Source organism: Cervus elaphus, chromosome X (genome assembly GCF_910594005.1).
Source record: "Cervus elaphus chromosome X, mCerEla1.1, whole genome shotgun sequence".
In the NCBI taxonomy this organism is placed as follows: domain Eukaryota; kingdom Metazoa; phylum Chordata; class Mammalia; order Artiodactyla; family Cervidae; genus Cervus; species Cervus elaphus.
The window spans coordinates 117,291,848-117,318,017 of record NC_057848.1 but is presented as its reverse complement, the minus strand read 5'-3'; the positions used below and the strand labels follow the sequence as shown (position 1 = coordinate 117,318,017).

The following is a 26,170-nucleotide window of genomic DNA, read 5'->3' as shown; positions in this document are numbered from 1 at the left end:
CCACCTCAGCCTGACAAAGCCTTGCCTATCTGTGTTTATGTCCCATGTCTGCATGGGCCACAGACCACTCCGGGACATGAGAAAGAGACACAAGTTGCGGACTTTTCAGCTTTTATTACAAAAACGAGGAAGTGATTCCAGCCCAGTTTTCCAATAAAAGTCTGCAACTCAAAGTTTGACTTGGTCACAGCTTCTCTGGCTGGGGAGCAGGGCTGGTAGACAGGTGCAAGGCTTAGCTTTGACCACCCAACATTTCATTTTCCCCCGCCCCACGCTGGACACCTGATGGCAAGTTTAAGTAGGTCTTGCAGCTGCTCACTGGGCCTCGTTGAAGCGCGTCACCATTGTCTTGTGCAGCGTCTCCTTGTAGGACTCGGTTGACGTGACCCCATAGGAGCTGCCTCGGGCACCCAAGCCAGAGCCCCGCACCCGTGTCTGGGCCTGTGTGAGGAAAGCAGACTCTGCTAGTCAGCCAAGGCTACAGTGGAGAGTGCTGGAGGACGAGGACGGGAACCCAGCAGGCTCACCTCAATGGGAGTCACAATGCCCTGCTTCTTGCGGCCCAGGCCACTGCCCTCTTTCCAGCCCATGGCTTGGAGCATGCGACTGCCAATGTTGTCACTTCCCAGCCCATCCCGCGTGGGCTGCTCAAAGTCCCTGTAGGGGACAGGAGCACAGTGTGAGCGGCAGATCTGCTGGACCCATGCCCCCAACCTGGCCCTGGGCACTCACACAGAGGCCGCTGACATGCCGCTGTACTTTCTCCTCTTGGGCTCTGGTGGCTCAGGGATGCCGTACTTCTCTCTGCGTTCAGCTGCGCGGTCCCGGTACTTCATTTGCTGCAACAGTGTATGTGTGTGAGAATCAAGGGGCTGACAGCTCTTTGCAGGAAACATGGGCACAGCTGGGGTGGGGGGGCCCACAGGGAATGAGATCTGGCTAACAGGTCTGAGGTCCTGTAGCTGCCAGCTGCCCGCCAGCATGGGGTAGTTGGGAAGAAGCTGGCGCATGGGGACAGATGTGAGGTGGCTGATGGCAGCCAGACTGTAACTAGCTGAGGAACTTGCCCACACCAGTTGCCTGCATGACAGATGGGGTGCTTGGCAAGGGACCAACGGATGGAGCCGCGGAGTGGGTCACACCTCACCTCCATGTCATTCTTCTCAAGTGCCTCCAGCTCATTTTCTGACAGGTGGGCTCGCCGGTGAATCTCAAGGTTTTGCTGCAAAGGAGGACAGGAGGACAGTGAAGCGGCCGGGCCAGGCCAGGCTGGGGTTCCCTGCCAGGCCTCCCTCAGTCACCTTGTGGAGCCCAGAGAGCTGCTGGTGCCGGATGAGCGCCTCCTTGCTAGGGAACTGGCGCCGGCAGAGCAGACAGGCCAGCTTCTGCCAGTCGGTGAGCTTCTCCTCCCGCTCTGGGCCCCCGCGTTCCTGCTCCTCCTCACTGTCACTCTCCCCGCTGTAGGCTGCCACCAGCCCCCTAGGTGGGCTCTGGAAAAGGGGAAGGCAAGAGGTCAGGCTTGGCTAGTTCACAGCCCCCCGCCCTTCTTTCTGCCCCAGGCACTCACTGGGCGGTCATCGCTGGCCAGTTTTGGGAGGTCCATGCTGGTGTGCTGTCTCTCGGCTAGTGCTCCCTGGGGCGGAAAAGTGGAAGTGTTAGTTCCTCTGTCATGTCTGACTCTTTGCAACGCCATGGACTGTAGCCCGCCAGGCTCCTCTGTCCAGGGGATTCTCCAGGCAAGAATACTGGAGTGGATTGCCATGCCCTCCTCTAGGGGATCTTCCCGACCCAGGGATGGGACCCGTGCCTCCTGCACTGCAGGCAGATGCTTTACCATCTGAAGCACCAGGGGTGGAGGGATAAGGAAATTCAGGGACTCCACAGAAGGACCAAAGGGATGACAAGCCTGGGGACAGAGCACAGATGGACGGCCACAACACACCTTCTTCTCGAGGATGGCGTAGCCTGCATCTGCGGTGGCTGACTCCCGCCTTTCATCATCTCGCAAGTTGCTGATGGGCTGGAAGCTGTTTTTGAAGTTTTCTTTTTGTTTGTTGAGGCTGCGGGCCCAGCGTTCCATGTCCTTGGCAATCTAGGGATGAGGGTGGTGGGGGGGTGAGCCTCCTAGGAATCTCCCAACTGCTGGGGTCACCAACTCCAACCACTGCCCTTGTAGCAGCCCGCCCCTTCCTGCCCTGCAGCCTCAAGCGGAAGGAGGGAGAGGCAGAGGTTAAAGTCCCCATTTCTCTGCCATCCTGTCATTGGTGTTCCTCAGCAAGCCCCTCCCTGGCTGTGTCCCTATTCTCCTCACAGGCGTCCATGCTACTAGGGTCACTATGAGTTTTCATCATTCTGAAATGCATAGAATGGCTTGCTCTGCATACAATTTTAATAGGTATGATTCTATGCCAGGTATGATTCTACGTATTAATGCCCAATCCCCACCCAGGCACACCATCAGTTTTAGAATTTACTGGGCTGTCAAGGGAACACGAAATTCTTGCTTCTAAGTGTTGCACCCAGACTGTCACACTCTTCCTCCTCAGACAAGACATGGAGGTTCCCTCCAACTGCCCACCACCACAGAACACTGCGATGGCTGTTTTCCTGCCCACCCCCTGATAAGCCTGTAAGAAGTTCTCTGGCATGTGTATATACAGACAAATGAATACACACTGTCAGGTGGGGTTCTGGACCCACAGGAGCAGACTTGTGCCTCTGTTTCCCTAGGCAGGGTTAGCCTGGCTTCAGGTGTGCCCAGACCAGCCCACACTGTCACCAACAGCACAAAGGTTCCCACCAGGAGACAGGAAAGTGGATAGGCTGCACTTGGATGGCAGTGGCCACCTCAGGAAGGTGGGCAGCCCCGCCATGTACCAAGGAGACAGCCCTGGCTCAAGGTCACACAGCACAGAGCAGAGCCAGACTGGGAGCCGGGTCTCTCTCAAGCACAGATACTGCCCAGAAGACACCTAACAGACAGACAGTGACTGCTGGACTCCTAGTGTTCACCTGTTGGGCTGTCTTGGTCTTGTGCTTTTCCTTCTTCTCTTTGCCCTCCTTGGAGGGTGCCCCTGTCTCCTTATGCCCGTCAGCTGACTGCTCCAGGGCAGGAACGTAGGTCCGCCTCTCCCCATCCCAGTATAGGTACTGCTGGCTCTGGGCATTGTAGTAGTACTGGGGGTGATGGGGGAGAAGGGGTGTGAGGGAGGACTGAGACGATGGGGCTGCAGACCCCACCCCCTCCCCAGGCTGCCCCATCACCTGAGAGTTGGGATCATAGTAGAGGCCGGTTTGGGGGTCGTAGTAGTAGCCAGATGTCTCATCGTACTGGTAGGTGGAAACGTCAGGAACAGCTGGGGAGTGAGAAGTGGGGGGGAGTGTCACACACCTCACTGTTTTGTGAAGGAGTCCCCCGCCCCTCGCTGCAGGCTATGGCTACTCACGGTACTGGCTGTAGGACTCCTGGGCAGAGGGACTCGTGGCCGGTGGCAGGGTAGAGCTGGGATGGGTGGGACTCTGGAGCTCTGACTTGAGCACAGCGGGTGATATGATGGTATATGACTGGTCATGGGGGCAAGAACAGGGAACAGGGCTCAGTGTCTGCCAGTGACCCCATGTCACCCAGGAGCCCCCCAAGAACCCTCCCCCTTGATTTTCCTCACCTGGCTGTTGGCAGCGCCCTGGCTCCCGCTTGCTTCAGCTGCTGACTGCTGGTAGACGCCAGGAGTGGCACCAGGCTGGGCACGGGAGAAAGCCTGTAGGGACACAGAGTCCACCCCAGGCTCCAGGGAGGTCTCGGGACCTGGGAAGGGCAATGGAGAAGAGAGAATGTGAATGGCAGGGCCCAGGACCCTAGTTGTGCCATTCCACACTGTGAGTTTAGGGGAGACGCTGGGGCTCACCTGCTCCAGCCGGGTCCCCTTTGGTTCCAGTGATGCCGGGGCCCTTTGCGCCCTTGAGGTAGCCATGGGCATAGAGAGAGGACTCTGTGCCCTGGCTGCCGCCATAGCCCTCATCCTGTTGGTAGTAGCTGTAGTCGACCGTTGGCTCCTCGGGGGTGGCCCAGGCACCCTCCCCACCCTGGGAGGCCTGAGGGGCAGGTGGGAGGGGCTCATTAGCAGAGGAGGTGGCAAAGAGGGGAGGGGAACCGGCTAAGAGGCATCTGCCCACAAGTGAAGCTAGTGTCTGTCTGCTGACAGAAAGCATGCAGCCTTCAGACAAGGAACACCGGGCCACAGCAGAGCGGGGTGGTGACAAAAACAAGACTGGAACAAAGACACGTGCCAAAACACTCCCAGAGCTGACACTGCTAGATGCGCTTGTGTTATATAGGCTGGGGGTCAGACCAGGGAAGATACCATCCTCCCCTCCTCTATTTTCCTCTCCCAATTTTCTTACAGTCACTTCTAAGTTCCCTTTTATCAAAAAAAGTTGAAACAATTCACAATGACATGTGACCACCAAACAGAAGAGAAAAGCAGCTGTGTGGCCCTGGAAAGGGAAGCCTGGGAGGAGGGGTTGGGGAAGGGAGCTGCCGTGAGGCCCCTGCAGCCCACACCGGCAACCACCAGGAGAGGGTTTCTGGTCCACGGGAAGCCACCACAGCAAGGCAGCCCTCCTGTTTGCAGAGAGGGAGGGGGAGGGTGGAGGCGGCCCAGGACGGGGGAGCTGGGGTGGAGGAGAACCTCTGAGTACCTGTGAGATGGCCCACTGGGCCGCGGCAATGGCAGTGCTGGCCACAGAGGCAGCATTGATGCGACTGCCTTCGTTGGAGGCCATATCCCTGGGGAGGATGTCAGAGACTGGAAGTGAGACAGGAGGCCCCAAGCTGGGGGGCAGGCTGAGAAGGGACACAGGTGGGGCCCTGACCTCTTAGAACCCTTGGCAAACTCAACGTTGATGGTCTTGCCGTCGATGGTGAGTGGTGGGTGTAAGGCCTGCAGGATCTGTAGCAGCTGGGCTGCCTCCTGGGGGGGGGCAGGGCACAAGGGTCAGGCCCGGGGAGGCCCCCGGCTCCATTGCCCCATTTCCAGGTTTGGGGCCGCGGTTGGGGAGCTAGGGTCAGGGTCCCTCCTCCCTGCCCTGGGGGCCGGGACCCTGGCTGCCCGGCCCCCCCCTGTGCCGCCCTCACCACGATGGTGGAGAGCTGGATAAAGGCGAAGCCACGGTTCAGTTGGGTCTGCTTGTCCTTGATGACACGGACGTTGGAGGAGGACAGCACTGCGTAGGGTGCCAGGGCCCCCAGGATGGAGTCCATGGTGCTATGTGGGTTCAGGTTGCGCAAAATGATGGCTGTGGGAAGGGACCCGGCATTAGGGAGCACCGATAATCCCCTCCAGCCCTGGCCTCTGCTGGCTCCCCACTGCTTCCTGTCCCTGGCTTCCATGTTCTTGTACCCACTGCTTCTTCCCACCTCTTCCTCTCTGCTTGTCAGCCCAAGTCCCAGCTCAGTCACCTGCCTGCTGAGAATCGTCTCAACACACCCTTCAAGTAGAGTTTGGTAATGCTCTTCTTCTACTCTCCCTACATTATGTGTCTGACTTGCAACCCGGCGGACCCCCAGGAAGACTAAGTCCTGGTCACCACTGTCTCTCTGGCCTCAGGGAGCCCAGCCTAGACACCCTAAGGCAGGGAGGAAGGAGCAGTGGACTCACTGTCGTTGGCGTTCTCTGAGCTTGGCTCCGAGCCCTGTGACAGGGCCTGGGAGGCCAGCACTCCTTGGGCCTGGTAGGGCTGTGGCAGGGGCAGCAGGCCCTGGCTTAGCTCCCGACCCCCCAGCGGCAGCGTCTGCTGATCCAACCTTGCGCCCAGGGGCAGCTTCTGCTCCGCCTCTGCTAGGGGCATCAGGAGAGAGGCCGGTGACAAACGGGAAGGAGCTCTCAGGCTGGTTACCCTCCTTCCAGAGCTCTGACCCATCACCCTTCGCCCCTCTCCCCACAATGTCCCAAGGAAGAGAGAGGTAGGAAGGCCGTACCTGACTTGGGCACCCCACATTTGAAGCACTTCTCACGGCGTTTGAAGTTCTGGACACCACACTGTGAGGCACAGGCCAGGCTGTCAGAGGCAGCAGGGGGTGGGGGCTTTCCGTTGCACCCTCCAAACGTGGATCCAGAAATCTTCCAGGGATCCCACCATGCCCCAGGAAGGTCCCAGGGTTGGGGGAGTGGGGAGCAAGGGGCTTTGGGGAATGGCTGTCATTCTCAGACACACGACTCTTTACATGGTTTCAAATTTCTCCTCAGCGGCCACCCCTCAACTCAGGAGTCCATAATCCACCCCCCACCTCTGTTACCAACTGCTGTCTCCTCCAAGGGACCAGCTCAGAGACGTTTCTGCCTCCAAAGTCCTTTTAGTAGGTTCCTCTTTCCAGAACGTACTTTCCTTCTCAGAAACCTTCATCACTTTTCTATCCTTAAAAAGTCAGTAGCCCCTCTCCTGCCAGGCCTCACCCCTTCAACTTGAGGTTAGATCCTGCCACTCTTGAGAAATAAATCTGCCTTGGGCATTGCAGCCTCTGGAGACCCCCAGTTTTCACCACATTTCTGTCTCTGATCCGCGGTCAAGTCCTGAGCACTGTTCCCATGCCAGGGTCTCTGCAGGATGCGGCCTAACAGTAGGGAGCGGATGTAGCACAGAGGGGCAGCAGGTCAGTCTGGAAATGGTCACCACCAGGGACTCCAGGAGAGGAGTGGGCCTTGAGGCCCAGCTTACTCAGCTGGGTATAGTCCACATGGCTGTTTCACCTGGGAGGTCCAGAGGTTTGGTTTTGCTGGGAAGTGCTTGCTAGCAGAGGACACAAGACATTTTGTGTAGTTGGCGTAGGAGGGTGGGGAGAAAGGCAAAAGCCAAGGCTGGAGAAGTAAGGTGACACTAGATCCCAGAGGAGCATCACACTCATGTTCAGATATGTGCAGGTTTTCAGCAGAGAAGGAGGGACATAGTCAGAAGTGGGTGTGAGGAATGCCAAAGGTGAGGGAATGGGAGACAGGCAAGAGGCCAGACCACCAGAGAGGGGACCATGGCGACTGTCTGGAGGAGGGGTGAGGACCAGCCTGCACAGTGGGAATGGCAATGGAAGGCGTTTGTGTGATGGACTTGACAAGACCAGAGAGCAATAGGATGTGGTAGATAAAGGAGAGGAAAGAACAGACTGCCCTAGTTTCAAGGAGTATCTGAAAATACAGGAGAGACGGAGTGAGTCCTCCGGTCCCTCTCTTCAGAGAGGTTGGACATCTGTCTTCTGGTATTACTCTTTTCATTTTCAAACAAAGAGGTGCCACCCAACTCCTCGCCTCCACGCCCCACTCCACTTTACTGGGCAGAGTTCTTCTTGAGGAGAGACTCGGGGCCCCCCTGCAAGCTCTCAGGACTCCCTTTAGGTCTCAGGGCTGCCAGCTGGCTGCAGGAGGTGGGGTTGGCCTGAGGGGAGACCTGAACCCACGGTGGCACCCACAGCCCATGATCAGAATAAAACACAGTTCGAGGTTCCATCTCTCTGAGCCTCAGCCTCCTCCCAGGGAACATGACCTCAAAGACCTACAGCATGTACAGTCAGTTTCTGTGGACCTGGCTTTGCCAGGGGTTGGGTCACCTGACACAAGCTCTCAGAACACCCTTCACGTTATTCAGGACAACAGCTGACAGGTGCTGTTCCGAGTGCTACCCTCATGACTGCATTTCAATCCTTCTGACCACCTCTGGGTATTTTGTATTTGCATTTTCAAGATGGGGAGAGTGAGGCAAAGAGAGGTTCAATACTCTGACCAAAATCAAGGGAGATTTTGAGGGAGTCTAATTTCAGCCAATCTGGCCCTGATGCCCACTTTTCATACACCATGTTATGCTTCACCATCACTAGTCACTCACATAAACGTCTGTGTGACGTCTACTGGGGCCTCAGGCAAGATCGTGCTGCATGAGGGCAGAGCCTGGCACTGAGTGAAAGCTCAGTATGAATTGGCAGCTGGCTGGGTAGACAGGGAGGGGGGTTGAGGAGGAGGCAAGGAGCAGTGCTGCTGGAACTGAGCCAGTTCCTCCATGCCCACACCACTCAGAGGCCCCAGGGAGACAGACACGTCGCCACCCCTGCTGTGGTTGTCTCAATCCACAGCACCTGCTGCCCACCGCCCCTGTACCTTATTACACAGCCAGTCCTCATTGATCTTGGGCTTGGGGTCGCTGTAGTGCATGGACACCTTCTGGCCCAGGATGTTGAGGGAGTGCTGCGGGGAAAAGCAGAGCACAGTGAGGCCTGGGCAGCAGTGCCCCACGCACCGTTTCAGCACAGGAGAAGAGAGTGAGCGAGCCCTTCAGCTGGATGGATGAGGGACAGGGAACGGAGGGAGGTCGGAGAACTGACAAGGGAAGAAGGAAGGGAAGGAGGGAGGGAAAGAGCCACAGCCCTCGGGCGCAGCTGTTTGCTGCCTTTCCGGGCACGCACACGTGAACACACTCCACCAGGCACACAGTGCTCGGCCGCCCGAAGCTTGCCGGACAGTGCGGCAAACCCCCACTCAGCCCTGACACTGCCAGGCCACACCCAGGGCCAGCACTACACAGGGTACACTTGGGATGAGGGGGGACAGGGAGGGGAGGGAGAGGAGGGGAGAGAAAGAGAGAGAGAGCGCACGCGCGCTAGTGCTGGAGAAGGGGAGAAAGAAAGAGCCATATTTAAAAGATGGACGGTCCTGCAGTGAAGCTGTCTTCCCGTGGCCAGCTGGGTCCTTGGGCCCACTAGCCTGTGGACCAGCAGAGATGGCCCCAGGGCAGCCCCTGCTGAGCCCCCTTGCACCACATCGCCCCATTCCCCTTCCCCCCGCCCAAGGCACAGTGCCCCACAGCAGTGAGCTGGGCTCTGGGTGGGTGAGCAGAAGCTTTGGGTCTCTGAAGGTCCCAAAGCTGCTGGGTTAGGAGCCCATGCCAGGCTGGGGGAGCGAGCTGGACAGGGACCCCTCCCTTCTGGACAGCAAGACTCCTTGCTGGGAGGGCAGGCCTGTCCCCAGTGGAGACTCCTGGGCGGGCCAGGTACAGTGGGAGGGGTGGGGCACCAAACTGTCCTGGTGAATGAAACTATTGACCCCTGACTGGTACTTTAGATCAATAGAACCCTGCTGGCCTGTCCTATGGAAATCACAGGGCCGAGCTCACAGAGAGAGAGCTGGCAAAATGGGACTTGCTAGTTAGTATGCCACCAACTAAGTTTCCCCAGTGGCTGGACTTGCAGTGGTGCCTGAGTGAAACAAAGTCCTGGCTCTGCCTCACCCCAGGGCAAGGTGGTCCCCCGGGGAGTGGGCACCTGGGTGGAAGAACCCCCCTACCACCCCCAAGGCAGCCCTTCCTCTGAAAGCTCAGCTGGGAGAGGAGGAGAGGCAGAGCTAGTGCCTGACCAGTAGGAAGGGCCAGTGGCGAGTGTGAGCTCTTAATGGGAAGCCCAGTGGGTAGCGAGAGACAGGAAGAGGAGATAGTGAGGGTCAGGAAGGGGTAGAGAGAGGGGTTGGGGGGGATGGGACACAGGACCACAGGGCAGGGAACTGTGTCCGTAAGAATCAGGCGATGGGGAGCGCTCGATTACAAAGTAGTATTTGTTTGGGGGGGGGTTCAAGTGCGGCAAAGCAACCTGATTGGCTTCCATCCATCGTGTAGCGTCCTGCAAGTGACTAAACTCGACGAAGGCGAAGCCCCGGCTCTGACCTGGAGACAGCATTCAGATACAGACGCAGTGGGTTAGTCAACAGCTTTGGACACACGGCGTTCCCGGGGGCGGGACCCGAGGGGAGAGGACTGGGGGTGGGGGGCAGAGAGGGAAGTGGAGAGAGGAAAAAGGAAGAAAGGGAGAGAGAAAAGCAAAGAGAGAAAGACCAGGGTGTGGGAGGCCAGGGAGATGGTCGGGAGGGGCAGGAAGGAGGGAAGAAGGGAGGCAGGAAAACACAGCCGGAGAGGAGTTTGGGGCGGGGGATACACACACGGCAGCTGGGAAGAAAGACAGAGAGATAGGGGCTCAGGCACACCTGCCCAGACAGCCTGGGGTGACAGAGACGGAGAGAAGGAGCTGGGAGGGAAAAGGTACAAGGAGAGGTCTGTCTCCAGAGAAGGAAGGAGGGCAGAGGGGGAGGCTGATGGTTTCACATAGGCCAGAATCAACACTGGAATGGTGGGGCCCAGTACGAGGCCAGGGCAGCTCAGGAGGGGTCCCGCAATGGGTGTAATGGAAGGAGCAAAAGAGAAGCGGGGCTAGGCTGCTTGGTGAGGCTGGGGAGGCTCCAGGACCATCAGGAATCAGGGTGAGTCAGAGATACAATGTCCCCCTCAGCCTCACCACCATGCAGGGAAGGTAGGACTCCCCAGGGAGCCACCTCAGGGCCAAGCTGGGAAGACTGTAGCCACCTCAGTCCAGGTCCTCCAAGATGGCAGGAGAATGGGGGCCAGGTGGTCCAAGGAGACCTTCAAGAATCTGTAGGGCCCTGGTAGGAACACCTGGGGCCGCAGAGGGGGCTGCACCTGGGACACCACCCCAGGGAGACCAGAATCCTGCCAGCCTGGCTAGGGTGCAGCAGAGCAAGACCAACATGCTACCAAGAGAGACTCCAGGCCTGGCCAGGGCTGGGAGAAGGATCCAGGGCTTGAGGCCGCCGGAAAGCAACTCCTTCTTTGGAGGTGCACACACTGGGAGGGTGTAGACACGGCGGGGCATGCTTGATCTCCAAAAGAATAACCGTTAGAATGCACAGGAGGATGAAATGGTATAATTACAGAGAGAGCAAGAGGTAGGGACAGAGACACACACACACACACACACACACAGAGAGAGAGAGAGAGATGGAGGAGTGGGGAGGAAACTGAAGATGGAGAGAGCAGCCCAGGCAGAGTGAGGCCCCACTGGGCCTGACTTGGGTAGCCTGGGCCAGAGATCCTGCAGAGACACCCCACCCCACCCACTAACCTCAGGCCAGCTCCAAGCAGCCTGAAAGAGGGAGGGAGGGAACGAGCGAGGCCAGCAACCTGGGCTGTTCCTTGGGATGCACTCTTGGACAAGAGCCATCCTCTGCCTCCCCTCCTGGGACACATAGGTGGGACCTACTTTCTGGTCAGAGGCTGTTACCAGAACAGTGTCAGGGAGAGCAAGGAGCAGGGGAAGGAGAAGAAGAGGGAAGGAAGGGAGTCTACAAGGGGGACGGGGTTACCGTCTCAGATCCTCAAGAGTCCCACAGAGGATGATCCCCGGAGCCTGGCCCTGGCCCTGCCCCCAGGGAGCACTCAGCGCAGCTCACAGCTGCACCCCCTCCCCAACAGCCCTGCATCAGAGGCTCCTGGCCAGAGCTGTGAGGAGGGTGGGAGGAGGGGGGAGAGAAGAGAGGGTACCCCCAAGTGGCCCATTCCCAGCTGTGGCAGGAAGGCAGGGTGGGGAGGGTGGGGGAGAAGGCAGAGGCAGGAGGGAGACTCGGAGGCTGAGGCTGGCCAGCAGAAGGGGAGGGTACTGGAACGAAAGCTCACCTGAGGATTTGTTCCGCATCAGCCGGACTTCCCGTGCTTGGATGCCATGGGACTGCAGCTGGCCACGGATCTGTACGGGGTGATAGGGATTGGGGCAGGCTCAGCACAATGGGGCTGTGGGTACCAAGTGCTGGCTGGAGGTCTCCGGGACCTCAAGGGAGTCACAGGGGTTGTGCACACACTGTATCCACTCCCTCTCTCAGGGATTCTCCCCCAGTGATCACAGCCCCGGCCCCCTACCAGTACCCAGTCTCAGCTTTCAGCCCCAGACTTGCAGAGGGAATCAAAGGAAGGAAGGGTGGGCTGCAAGGTGAAGCATGGCAGTGTAAGGACCTTCAGGGGCAGAGAATGTTGAGAGAGCAAGCGAGCCAGCAGCTCAAGAACGGTGGGCATGAGTGGTCTGCCAACGGGCTATTGCAGCCACAAAGCGAGGAAAGCTGGGATGCAAACCTGGCCCTTCACGAACGGACTGCCCTCCGGCTTGCATCGAGAGAGACCCATGACACAAGCCCCAAACTGGGAAGGACTGGGGTCTGAGCAAAGCCCAGCCATGGGCACTAGATCACGAACAGAGTGGGAACTTGGGGTTGAGACCAAAAGGCACAGCTGTGGGGGTATGGAAAGCTTCCTGGATGACCTACGCCAGGTGAAGCTGCAGATGCAACCTGGAGTTTGGACCAGGTGAGGCAGGGTCCTGAGGCCAGTGGTGCCTCTCGCCAACAACTGGATGCCTGTGCTGGGCACTCTGGGCCAGTGGCTGTAACGCCTCTGGGCCTCAGTGCCCTCACCAGGGTCAACAACAGGCACACACGAGAATGGAGAAGAGAGATACATGGAGATCAGGATCGCAATACTCAGGGAGGGCTTAGGAAATGGCTGGAACATGGGCTCTGGGGCTCAGCTGGCCAGGTTCAGACCCCAACTCTGTCACTTGCAGGCTGTGGGAACTGGGGCCAGCTGCCAGGGGCCTGGCCTCCTCCTCCGTAAGATGAAAAACACAGAGGACCTTCCCTGCAGGGCAGCTATGCATGTGGCCCACCATGTGACAGATCCTCTACAAATGGGAGCATGCAGCTACTGCCTGACCCCAAACAGGACAGGTAGGCCAGACCTGAGAGCTCTCAGACACACAGGTGGGGTTTTCTCTGCGACAACACAGGCACCCAGCAGGTTTCAGGGGAGAGCTGAGTGAAGCCTTCACAGGCCGTGAGGAGGAGGAGGAGGAGAACTGGGTAGGGTAGTGAGGAGGCTATTCTAGTGGCCCCCATGGGGTTTTCCTGCTCATGAAGGGAAGTTGGTACGGACAGGGAGGGAATGTCACACAGGCAGATGGGGTGGGAGGGCTGCAACAGCAGTGAAGGAAGGAGGACCTAAGGCTCTGTGGTTGTGCCAGTGAGGAGATCTGGGGCTGCTGGCAAAAGAGAGCAGGTGGTAGGGAATGAGAATAAAACCTCAGAAAATCCCATGGAGAGCCTCCCCAGGCCTGCAGGGTCTCCATATCGCCTCTGCCACCAGCAATTTCTGGCAGCGGGCATGGTGAGCATCTGGCCTTTGATCAGCATATGCAGAAGGGATGGATCACCAGCAGAATGCATGGAAGGAATGCTCTGTTCCCTCCCACACCCACCGCCGCAGCCCTCTGGCCAAACCAGCCTGTGCCACGCTCCTCCCTTCCAGACTAGGAGATGACGGGGCCTGCCCCGGGGGCAGAGCAGTGCTGGGGGACAGGACTGGGGGGAGAAGGGCTGAAAGGTGCCGAGGAGGTTGGGGGTAAGGGAGGGGCTGAGGGCCCTGAAGGGGACCCAGCCTGGCCTCCTGCTCTGCCGCCTGCCCGGGGACATGGGGAGCACGTACGTCATCCTCAGTGGCTGCCTGTGGCAGCATCCTCAGCATGACGATGTTACTGGCCTTCTCCTCCTCCTCCTCCTCCTCCTCCTCCTCCTCCTCCTCCCCTTGCTCGGTCCGATAGTCCTGGTCCCGATAGTCGCCGTCTCGGGGGAAGCCTGGCGGGCCGGTAGGGCTGTGCCTGTGCCGCCGCCGCCGCCTACGCTGAGTCTCGGAGCCCGGGGAGGCCTCGTAGGAATCCTGGCCAACAGAATGAGACGAGAGACACCAGGCGGGCAGTCAGTCTGAGGGTGGGCCTAGGGGCTGGCCGCTGGCTCTCCGAGGCAGGCAGGCTCTGAAAGCCAGGGGTGGGCGGGCTCCGGCTAAAGGCTCGGGGCAGGCAAGGTGGGCAGGCCCTGAACTGCAATCCTCCTGGGATTGGAAATTCTCCCCCAGATGCTTTGGGGGGCTGCTTTGACGGGGAGTGGGGGAGAAGCAGGTGGCACTGTTGGTGTGGGGGAGGAACTCCCACAGACAGGTGAGCAGACACCACTGAGACCTCCATGGGAAGAAACTGTTGGAGGTTGGCACACTAAACCCTGCACTCTTTCTCCGCCCTCCTCCCTCGCCAGCTCAGCTAGTACAAGCACAATTGCTCCCTGTGCCACAGAAGGCCACATGTCCCTTAAGACTCCCAGCCTGGGCCCTGTCACCAAGTTGTGGGTTTAGGAATCGCTAAGACCTCGGCCAGAGTCAGCCAACAAGGGCTGGCAAAGATTGTCAGGGCTACAGCGCTGCCCCTTGGTCCCTGATCCTCTGCCTGGCCAGTCCTCCATCACCACCATGCTCCTTCCTAACAGGGTGTGGTCACTGGATTCCTGGGCACTGCCCAAACCCTTCGCTCAGCACTAAGCAAGGCAGGCCTGGGTCCATGCCCATCCTGCCCTCACGGGGGCCAGAAAATTCAGCTCTCCACTCTTCCTGGTCCACCCAGTGCTCTGGACACATCCAGGCACAGCTCACAGTTGCCACCAAGGAAGCCTGACTGCCCATCACGGGGGTCTTTGTGCTGGACCCCCAGAGGGTGGCTGGCCGCCCATATTCTGCTTCCCAGGGCTGGGGTTGCAAGGGTAACCTTCCCACTCCTCTGTGCCCGTGTGGACCAGGGCCCTGAGTACCCTCTCAACCTGGGATTCGCATAAGGCAAGGCTGCTTCATCCCCTCAGATGGGGGCTCCCTGATGGTGGGCATCATGCCTCCCCCTCAGGCCAGGACTAGCTATCCAATATGGAAGTGGCTAGCTGGGGCTCAGAGGAGAGTCCTGAGGGGGCTTTCCTTTCTGTCTAGGGGCTCTGCTACCACTGGGAATGCCCACACTCAGCCTCCCAGAGCCACTCTGCTTGCTGATACCCACGTGACATCCAGGTGCCTTCCTGACCCTAGATGTTGGGTCCCCAAACTGGCTGGGAGCAAGCAGTAGAGGGCTTGCAGTGAACCCTGAAGAACAGGGAAGAAGGGAGAGAGGTGGTGGCCAGGGGCCCTTAGAAGTACAGAGCCAAGCACGTGGAGGTCAGGGAGACCCAACCTGGGAGAGGAGCCCTCAGAGAGGGGAGTGGGGACAGACCCTTCAGGTGAGGCAAAGCCCTTGAGCACAGTCTGAAGGCATGGGAGTGGAGAGCTACTGCACGCGGGGCTGCAGCCAGATCGAGGCCCTGCAGGAGCCGGCCCCCCAGCCCTCACCTCTGCACTCTGCTCCTCGGATGAATCATCATAGTCATGCTTGCCCTCCTGGCTGCCGTACTCGCGGGGATATGAGCGGTAGTCCATGTCTCTGTAGTCATGATCCCGGCTACGGTTTTCCCCACCGTCATCCTGTGAACGATCGGTGGCTCCATAACGGCCAGTCCTGTCTCCACGTCCCCCTCTGGGGAAAGAAGGATGGGAAGGGATGAGAGGACAGTTCTTTCTGAAAGAGGCAAGCGGGGAGGGGGACCCCACCCACACCCCCCTTCAGGTCCTCAGCTCCACCCCCACAGGGATCCCTAAGGCCAACCCCTAATCCCCAGGCTGCCACCACCTCTCCCTCAAATCCAGCCCACTTCTCCCCTTCCCTTCCCCACCTCTCCATTCCCTCAATGGGCCTTCAGGTGTGGCCCCCTGCCTGGTCTCCTCACTCCCACCCAGGCCTCCTCCAGTTCATTCTCTCCACCCTCAACACAAGTGAGTGTTTCATAAGGCAAAGCCAATCAAGCCCAACCACAGTGCTTCTCCGATGGCTCCCTCTTATTCTCAAGACACCAAAATGCTCACTAAGATCCTACAAGGCCTGCAGGGTCCTGTGGGCTGAGGTCCCTGCTGACCTCTTTCCCTCCAGCTCCTGGGCACTGCACCACTCTGCCCCTCTGTTTCATGGTCACCTTGCTAGTGCTGGCAGCTGTTTTGTTAAAATTTCTCCTACTGAAATAACTGTAAAATAATTAGCTCAACATTGATTTAATATGTGTTTCTTTGGTGATTTAAAAAAATCACTAGAATGAGTTTGGGGAAGGGACCACACCTGTTTGGTTCACTGCTGTATTCCCCAAAGCTTAGCTTAGTGCCTAATACTTAGCAGGTGCCCAACAATTCTCTTTTGATAAAATAATGACTCTAAAGAGCACTGTCCTAACCACTGGACAAGCAGGGAACTCCCAGTATTCTAAATGTAACCAATCTGTATCTACTTAAAACAAGAAAAACTGGACACCAATATAGACTACTAGCAGGATCCTAATCCTGGTTAGAAATGACACTAGAATGTCCATTATCAACACCATGAGTATTATTCTAAGAAACTAGCTAGTAAACAATTAAACAAAGGAAAAAAGAGATTAAAAGCTGGAAAGGAGATGGTAAAATTACTATTACTTGTAGATGATATGAGGATGTATCTGCCTCTGCCTAAGAGAATCAATGGAAAAATCATTACAAATAAATCAGTAAAGATGATGTGTTCAGAAATTAATATGGAGGAATAAATACCTTGCTGGTATTCAGACAGCCACTGTTCAGAAATCGGAAGATTCCAAGTATAATCGCATCAAAAAGATTAAATACCTAGACATATGGAAGATCTTATGACTATACGTCACACATATGAGCCAGGATTCATCTGAAATCGGTCAAAAATTTAAATGGAAGAAATGAAACCACAGAAGAAAAGAAGAAGAAAACACGAGATAGCTTTTTAATAATCTTGAAATGAGGAAAACTGTGACCCAAATCAAGAAGCCATACACAAAAAGGCTATCAGATCTGACCACATAAAAATAAAACATATCTGTTTGGGGAAAAAAACAAAAAACAGAAAAACAAAAACCATCATGAGCCAAGTCAAGACAGACAATAAACAAGGAAAAGGTATAGGGGAAAAAAAAGAGAACTGGATTTACAGAAAATAATACAGTTGACCCTTGAACAAGCACTGACCCTCTGCTCTGTTGAAAATCCGAGTATAATTCACAGCCAACCCTCTGTTTTTGTGGTTCCTCTACATGCTCAGATTCAACCAACCATGGATTGTGGCGCACTGTAGTATTTACTACTGAAAAGAATCTGTATATCAACGGACCTGTGCAGTTCAAACCTGTGTTGTTCAAGGGTCAACTGTACAGATGGTTTATATTTGAAAATATGCTCTATCTCACTCAACAAAAGATGAAAATTAAAACTATACTGGACAGTTCATTTTTGTAACACTTAAAATTTATTTTTGTGTATTTTCCCAAATCTTTTTTTGTGATAAATTATATACATAATTAACAAAAATGTTACCATTTTAAAGGGTACAACTCAGTGAGTAGCACAATGTACACTCACAATGTTGTATAATCATCACCACTACCTGTTCCAGAAGCTTCTCATCACCCCAAACAGAAACTCCATACTTTAATTAAATAATCATTTCCCACCCCACCTAGCAACCTCTATTCTCCCCTGTAAGTTTGCCTATTCTACATACCTCATATAAGTGGAACCATATAATATTTATGCCTTTGTGTCTGGCAGGTTATCTCAGCAGAATGCAGTCAAGGTTCATGGTGCAGAATGTATCAGAATTTCATTTCTTTTTATGGCTACATTTGTTCACCTACTGGTTATTTTGGATACTATGTATAATGCTACTATGAACACTGGTGTACAAGTATCTGAGTCTATTTTCAGTTCTTTAGGGTACATACCCAGGAGTGGAACTGCTGAATCCTATGGGTTTCCCAGGTGGCTCAGTGATAAAGAATCCGCCAGCCCAATGCAGGAAACACAAGTGACACCAGTTCGATCCCTGGGTTGGAAAGATTCCCTGAAGTAGGAAATGGCAACCCATTCCTGTATTCTTGCCTGGAAAACTCCATGGACAGAGGAGCCTGGCGGGCTACAGTCCATGAGGCTGCAAAGAGTAGGACACAGTAACTCTAATTTTTTGAGGAAATGCTAGTGTTCCAGAGCATCTGTACAATTTTACATTCCTACCAGTGACGCAGTTGCCAATTTATCCACATTGTCATCAACACTTGTTACTTTGCCTTTTTTTCATGTGCTTATTGGTCATTTATACCTCTTCTTTGAAGAAATGTCTATTTGAGTCTTTTGCCCATTTTTGAATTGGGTTTTTCTGTTACTGTTGTAGGAGTTCTTGATATATTCTGGGTGTTAATCCCTTATAAGATATATGATTTGCAAACGCATCCTCCCACTCTTTAGAATGTCTTTTCATCCTTTTGAATAGTGTTCTATGATGTACAAAAGTTTCTAATCTTTTAAAAAATATTTCATTTTTTGGCTGTGCTTGCTCTTAGTTGTTGCAGTACTCAGGCTTTTCCCTAGTTGTGGCATGTGGGCTCTCTAGTTGAGGTGTTCGAGTTAGCTGCCCTGAGGCATGTGGCATCTTAAGTTTCCTGACCAGGGATTGAGTTCATGTTCCCTGCACTGGAAGTGTGGAGTCTTAACCATTGGACTACCAGAGAAGTCCCAAAGTTTCTAATCATGATAAAGTTAAATTTATTTTAAAAATGATAATTTTAGATTTACATAAAAGTTCAAAGATGATAGAATTCTCATATACGCTTCACACAGTTTCTCCTGTTAAGAGAACCATGGTACATTTGTCAGAACTAAAAAGTTAACTGATCTATAGATTTTATTAGCATTTCACTATTTTTCCACTACTATCCTCTTTCTGTTCCAGGATTGAATCCAAGACACCACACTGCATTCAGTTATCATGTCCCTGGTTTCCTCTGGCCTGTGGAAGTTTCTCAGTCTTGCTTCTTTTTTTTTTTTCAATGACCTTGACAGAGTTTTGAAGCACGCTGGTCAGGTAATTTGTGGAATGTACCTCAACTTGGGTATATCTGATATGTTCTGGTTATTAGACGAGGTTAATAGAGCTGAGCCACCCATCTGATCACACTAGATCTCAGGTGCATGCTATCAAGATGACTTACTACTGGTGACGCTGAACTCGATCATCTGGTTATGGTGGGGTCTGCTGTAAAGTTTCTTTTTCCCTTATACTCTATTCTGTAGAAGCAAGTCACTAAGATCAGCCCACACTCAAGAGAAGGAAAAATTAACCTCTACCTCCTAGAGTGGGGAGTATCTACATATATTATTTGGAATTCTTCCCTAAGGAAGATCTTGTGATCAAATGTTTTTAACTCAACAAATCTTCAAAAGTCCAAATGTTTGACAGAAAAACTGTTGGCAGGGCTGTATGGGAAATAGGCACTCTCATATTGGTGGTATGAGTGAAAATGGAATGATCCCCATGGAGGGGAACTTAGCAACAGCTGGCAAAACTAAAAATCTATATGCTTTCTAACCCCCAATTTTCCTTCTGGGAATTTAATGTGCTGAAGCACTAGTACGTATACAGAAATAGTATTCAATGTGACACTGTTTATAATAGCAAAGGACAAGAAACAACTTAGAAGAGTCAGGAAAATTCTGTCTAAAAAAAAGACTAATGATGGGGAGAGGAATCCCATCAAATATTAAAACATATAAACGTCCTAAAAGGATGTTTTTGGAACAACTGATGATATCTGAAAACAGACTTAAAAGACAAAAGTACTAAATCAGTGTTAAATTTCTTGATATTGATAAGTATCCTATGGTTATGAAAGAGAAAGTAGAAGGAACTATAGTATTTTTTTTTTTTTTAGGAACTATAGTATTTTCTATAGTATTTACTGCTCATGTCTTCCACTAACTCAAAAGATTCTAAAAAAAAAAGGTGTTATGTATAGAGAGGGAGAGGGGAAGGGAGAGGAGAAAAAAGGAGGGGGAAGAAGGAGTAGGTTTGTAGGTAGGCAAAGCAAATGTGACAAAATATTTACAGTTAGTGCTTCTGGGTAGAGGATTAAGGGAGTTCATTGTACTTGCAATTTTTTTTTTTTTGTAAATCTGAAGTTTTTTCTTTTTTTTTTTTAACTAATATTCCACTGTGTTTATTTTTCTTTTTTTTCATTTATTTTTATTAGTTGGAGGCTAATTACTTTACAATATTGTAGTGGTTTTTGTCATACATTGAATCAGCCATGGATTTACACGTATGCACTGGGAAGACCCAGAGGAATCGGGTGGAGAGGGAGGTGGGAGGAGGGATCGGGATGGGGAATACATTAAGTTTTTTCAAAATAAGAAGTTATAAACATACATATACATACCATGATCAAAGAGGGTATACCTTAAGAATATCAAGGATGCAATTTAATGCAATCATGAAGTTGATAGACAAAAGGAGAAAAAAGCATGTAATTATGAAGTTCAATACTCATTTCTGATCGGTCTTAGCAAACTAAAATTAGAAAATTTTCTTGACTTATTAAAGACTACATCTTAAGAGCCTACAGTACACATCACACTTGATGCCAAAGCAAAGGTGGTTGCCTATCAGGCCTGGACTGATTTAGAAAGACAATCAAAATCAACAATGATTGAGTAGAAATAACAAGGCAACACAGCAGAGATAAGGTAATTTACCAAAATCAACAGCGTTCCTTTACCCCAGCAAATACCAGCTTGGGAAAAAAAAAGATGCCAATAAAAACTACCGAAGCACCTCTGAATTACTTTAACAAACAATACACAACCAGATTAAATTTAAAAGCTTTTGCACAGCAAAGAAAACCATCAACAAAACAGAGACAACTGACTGAATGGGAGAAAATATTTGCAACCAGTACGACCAATGAGGGATCAATATCCAAAATATATAAATAGCTCATAAACTCAATATCAAAACAAACAAAAACAAACTTGATTTAAAGACAGAGAAGACCTGAACAGACATTTTTTTCCAAAGATGACATACAGATGGCCAAAAGGCACATGAAAAGATGCTCAACATCGTTAATCATCAGAGAAATGCAAATTAAAACCACAGTGAGATACCACCTCACACCTGTCAGACTGACTATCATCAAAAAGAACACAGACAACAAATGCTGGTTGAGAATGTGGAGAAAGAGAGGGCCTTCATACACTGTTGGTGGGAATGTAAACTGGTGCAGCCATTGTGCAGAACAGTATGAAGGCTTCTCAAATAACTAAAAACAGTCCACTCCTGGGTATATATCTGAAAAAAAAGATCAAACACTAATTCAAAAAGATACATGCAACCCAATGTTCACAACAGCATTATTTACAATTGCCAAGATACGGAAGCAACCTGTGTGTCCACCAATAAATGAGTGGATAAAGATGTGTTATACACACACACACAGGAATACTAATCAGCCATAAAAAAAAAGAATGGGATTTTGCCATTTGCAACAACATGGATGGACTTAGAGGGTATTAATGCTGAGTGAAATAAGTAAGACAGAGAAAGATAAATTCTGTATGATATCACTTATATGTGAATCTAAAAATTAAAACCAGTGAACATAACAAAACAAATAAATTCACAGATATAGAGAACTAGTGGTTTACTAGTGGAGAAAAGGAAAGGGAGAGGGACAAGATAGGGGAGAACATTAAGACGTACAAACAACTATGTATAAAATAAATAAGCTACAAAGATATATTGGACAGCAGGGGGCAACAGTCAGTATTTTGTAATAATTATAAATCGAATGTAACCTCTTAAAATATATCACTATGCTGTTCACTTGAAATAATGTACATCAACCATACATCAATGGGGGAAAAAAGGAATACCCAAGACCTGTATTTTGGTTTATTCAGATTTTTATGTCCTTTAAACAAACCTTGTAGGTCTTTATGACCTGTTTAAGAGGATGAGATGACTACTTACAAAGATGACAATTCTCCTGAAGTATATAAATTTAATGCAATCTCAAAGTTCTTGAACTTTTTGAAAGACTCGATAACTTTTTACATAAAGCTACAAATGACTAAGTCAACTTCAAAAAATAAGAGCAGAGTAGGCGCTATTAAGACATTCTATAAGGCTACAGAACACTCAGGTTCTGTACAAGAATAGCAAAAAGACCAATGCAACAAATCAGACCACTCAAGACAGATTCATGTACATGAGGGAACTTGAGATGAGATGAGGTACCACAAATCAATAAAGAAAGAATGACCTATTTTGGGGGTGATACTGGGAACACTGCCCACTATATGGAGGAAAATAAAACCAGAACCTACATTATAACATATTTAAAAGTGGACTCTAGATGGATTTAAAGACCTGAATGCAAAAGGTAAATAAAGTTAGGGATCTAGAGATAAGAATAGAGAAGATTTTTCAAAGGACAGATTTTAAGACAAAAAAAGTGATGAATTTCAGCACACAAAAATTAAGAACAGGTATCCACCCTTGAGAGAATTATTAAATAAGATGCAGCAGACACACCCCATGGTGTCCTTGGGACCAATTAGAAGCAAAGCACTAACATACACGTAGCAATACAGACAGATCTTTATTTTTTTTTTCCCCAACCCTTTGATCCTTCATAGTGTCATGATTTTCACCTTGATCTAACAAGATAACCCTATACGCAGACAGATCTTTAAAATGCAGTGCTGAGTAATATAAAGCTCAGGAAACAGAATGAAGACTGTAACATTCTGCCATTTCTGTAAATTGAAAACACTCCAAACAATACCACATATTTTAGAAGGATACATTTCAAAGACAACAGAGCAGCTGCCTACAGCTATGGGAATTGCAAATAAAACAGGAAAAAATAAATATGGCAAGAGGCGGTCTTGTACCAACCTGTGATAGAAACGTACCTTGGACTGGAAAAGTATGATTAATTCAAACCCTTGTACCTGAGGTTCTTTAAAAGCCAAAAGAAAGCCAGTGGCTTTACCTCGTAATGAAGTCTGAGGCAAGTAAGCTACCTACTCAAAGTCAGAAATTGCCACACAGCACTTCGACTGAATACCATCCAAAATCGAATGCCTTTCACAAGACATTTTGAAAGGTCAAGGCTGAATAACACCTGATGATAACCACATCTCAAATTCGGGCTCATCACTTTTCAGAAACCAAAACATTATAATTCTACATTTTTCAAAAGCGGGTGGTAGCAGAAACCCTTTGCAAGGCAATAAAAAATTATTTCCTCCTTGACTTTTTCATAAATCTATTGACTTTTGATAGAGGCTTTCTGGGACGGTTAGGTCTACTTTTCTATACAATCTTTAAATGTCAGGAATGAATCATCTACATTAGAATCAAGTTAGGTGATCCACCAGTATGGTAAGGGTATGGTCTAGGATCTCTGTATTTTACCAAGTGTCCCAACTGTTTCTGCTTAGTCCCAGAGTTTAAAAATAACTGGATAAGAGTGTCCACACCAACTTCAGCCCATCCTGTCCCTGAATCCTAGATCTTAAAAAGGCCGTGGCTGAGTAACACTATCTGACCTGGTTTGCCCCATACATTTTCTGGGCAAATTTCTGACTCTGAAGGCAAACCACCCCCAATCCATTCTTCAAACCCAAAGCTACAGCCCACACCTCTCCCCTGAGAATCCACAGGCACTTACAACCCAACAACTGCCCACCTGTCACCCATCTTTGTCTGTCCTGCGGTGGCTGTCCATACCTTCCACACCTACCTGGGTCATCCAAAGTGGAAACCTGGGCATCAGTCTCCATGCCTCCCTTTCTCTTGATCCCTTCCCACCCTGCAACCACACGTGGCACCTATCAACCGGAAACTGTGTGGTCTCCCTTGTGAGACCCTAAGTGAGAAGAAGGCTGCAATCTTATTTGTCTCGTTTATCAATGCACTCCCAGAACCCAGTACACGTCCTGGCTCTTGAGTGCCAAGTACATGTTTGCTAAAAAGAAACCAATCATCTGCGGCACTGTTTGGTTTTTTTCCTGCCCAGATGCCCCCTCCAAGCACCTTCCTGGGTCGATCCTCACACAGGGATAAACCTAAGCTGCTTGGGAGAGGGTGGGGGTTAGCGGGGAACTCACCGTCTTTCATACTCCATGTCCTGACAGGGCCTGCGAGGGCTGCTGGGGCCCCTCCTCAGCCGCTGGCTCCGTTTCACTTCCCAGCCACCCCCCGTGTTGCCACCATGATCTGCCAGCCTGGGTGATGCCTCCTGCAGGGACTCTGGGGACAGCAGAAGGAAGAAAGAGGTCAGGGCAGTTGCGGCAGAGAGGGTCTCCTTGAGAAACGCTTGGTGCCAAGGCTCTCTGCTGTCCCAACTCCTAGGGCTCCTGAGGATTGGAGCAGGAAGGCAGCCCTTATTTGGCCTGCTGTTTCCCTTCCCTACAAACGCGAGGCTAGAGCCGGCCGCCCTGGAAACAGCATGGCCCTCGGCAGGCACGGAGCATCTTGCAGAGAGACCTGGTGGTGCCACCCATCCTGGGATCACGGCTTTGCCATCTGAGACTGGTAGACAAGCTCAAGCCTGGAGCTACTTGCCCAGGGGGGCTCTCGGTGCTGGATGACTTGTCTGAGATTGGGCACAGTAGGCACGGAGGCAAGTTTTCATGACAGGAGTCCCAGGCACCCACCAGGCTCCTTCTATGAGCTGCCAGGTGCCATTTCATCCTCCCAAGAAGATGCTGGCTGCCCACTATGAGACGGCAGGAGACCATGAAAGGCTCCGGGGGTAAAGGGGCGAACTTGGCAATGAGACAGCTGCCGCCTCCCTAGGCTCTGAGCCAACACAGTTTTGGCCCTCACTCGGCAACTGGCTCGGCCCTGAGCCTGTCTCTTAGGCACAGCCAGGTTCCCCAAGACGGCTCCCTACCCACGGCTCTGGGCCCAAGTTATTCAGAGGTTAAAAGCAGCCCTTTTGGAGCCTGTTTTGAAGCACTGTGTTATTCTGCTGGAATGGGAGAGCAGTCACTTCACGGCAACCCTCAGGGCCGCGGTGAGAACTAAGGAGGGCCAAGAGCCATGTGACCGGGCCAGGGGTCACCACAAAGTATCCCTGAATCTTCAGGCCCCACCCTCTGAACAACAATCAAGCAAAAGTCAGGCGTTAACAGCACCTGCCCAACACTAGGTTGCCACCACACCTTTCCTCCATGTATACACTCCCACCAATTTTCTCTTCCTCCTAAAGTCTCAGGGAATGAGAGTTACCTGCTCCCAGATGGGTAAGACTTAGAATCACAACCAGGGAACCCAGTGGATGAGAGCCAGAGACAAAACCCTCAGTACATCTGGCAAAGGCATCCATAACAGATAGGGACCCAAGTCAGGCTCGAGCCCCAAAGAACTACAGGCCAAAACCACGGACAGGAACCCACAATAAATACGGGCCATAATCACACAGGTCCCCTTTCACAAAATAAGCATCAGAGTAACAGATACGAACCTCCCCTCCTCCCCAAAAAAAGGAGCAGTCAAGTCTTACACACCTTTCTTGCACTTCCCGCCCCCACCCAGTGAATGGATTATGGCCAGTCCTAATAAGACTTTCTATGGGTAAGGACCCCCTCCCCATGGATAAGGACCAGAGTTACAGACAGAGGTTCCGAGGAGAGAGACCCAAGTCAGAGCGACAATCTCCCTTCTCCTCCACCCAAGAATAAGGACCAGAGCCACAGAACACTTCCCCATGGGTTGGTTAGTACCAAAGTCACACACGAAAGCAGAGAGCACACTTTTTCGGCTAAAAAGAAAAGTCGCAGACAGCGGCCTCCCACGGAAAAAGTTCGGCCTCGCAGACACAGTGAGCCATAGGAGCCCACTCCCATCCGTCCCTCCCTTCCCCCAACCCGCGTGCACCCATCCAGTGCCCCAATCGCGCACGCGCCTCTGCTCTCAAAAGGAGAAAAACAAAAAACAACAAAAAAAGACACCCTCTCCCAGGCTCAGACTGTGCAAAGCATCGGTCGGTTCTGCGCGAAGCACAGACCCGTCGACCACAGTCCGCCCTCGCGGTTCCTCTACGCAACCCCCTCCACCCCCGGCCCCTTACCTCCGCCCCCACGACCAGCGTCGACGCTCACCTTCTCCGCCCGGGCTGTCAAGGGAGGGCTCCCGGACATCACCTCGGCCCGCCGCCACCTCCTCCAACTCTCCCAGCTCTGCCCGAGCCGGTCCGCGCAACTACCAAGTCCGAGGCTGGAGGCGAAAGGGCGGGGGAGGGGGAGGGGAAAAGCGCCAGGCGCGCTGCCCTCCCCGGGAAACCCACTGCCACCTACTCCCAGCCGGCCGCGATCACCAGCACAAAATGGCGACGACGAGAAAGGAGCCGGCGCTTCGACCACCATCCACCTACTAAGGGAGCGCGCTCTGGCCAACCCCGTCTATTGGTCGCTGTCCGCCCTCGGTCATCCCTGGCCTACTCTGATTGGCAAGCGTATTGCCACCTCCCCACTCCCTTGCGAACGCCTGCAAGTCGAGAAAAGCGGTAGC

The 26,170-nt window shown here is 52.1% G+C and overlaps 1 protein-coding gene across 9 annotated transcripts; it reads right to left on the bottom strand.

Moving 5' to 3' along the window:
* Positions 1-94: 94 nt before the first annotated feature.
* RBM10 (RNA binding motif protein 10) lies at positions 95-26,170 on the bottom strand. Of its 9 annotated transcripts, none has more exons than XM_043895618.1 (24): positions 25,731-26,170; positions 23,764-23,905; positions 15,058-15,241; positions 13,348-13,578; positions 11,494-11,563; positions 9,620-9,693; positions 8,139-8,225; positions 5,978-6,038; positions 5,658-5,837; positions 5,135-5,295; positions 4,873-4,970; positions 4,699-4,786; positions 3,906-4,092; positions 3,666-3,805; positions 3,447-3,564; positions 3,265-3,356; positions 3,013-3,177; positions 1,943-2,092; positions 1,568-1,633; positions 1,302-1,490; positions 1,148-1,222; positions 733-839; positions 528-657; positions 95-441 (listed from the first exon to the last, which is right to left on the bottom strand). In XM_043895618.1, the coding sequence occupies exons 1-24, from the start codon at positions 26,023-26,025 to the stop codon at positions 316-318; spliced, it is 3,216 nt and encodes a 1,071-aa protein (XP_043751553.1). In that variant the 5' UTR covers positions 26,026-26,170; the 3' UTR covers positions 95-315. The 9 variants fall into 9 exon arrangements, with proteins under 9 accessions (XP_043751553.1, XP_043751557.1, XP_043751555.1 ...); XM_043895622.1 differs by having other exon boundaries at positions 3,906-4,020; XM_043895620.1 differs by having other exon boundaries at positions 5,138-5,295.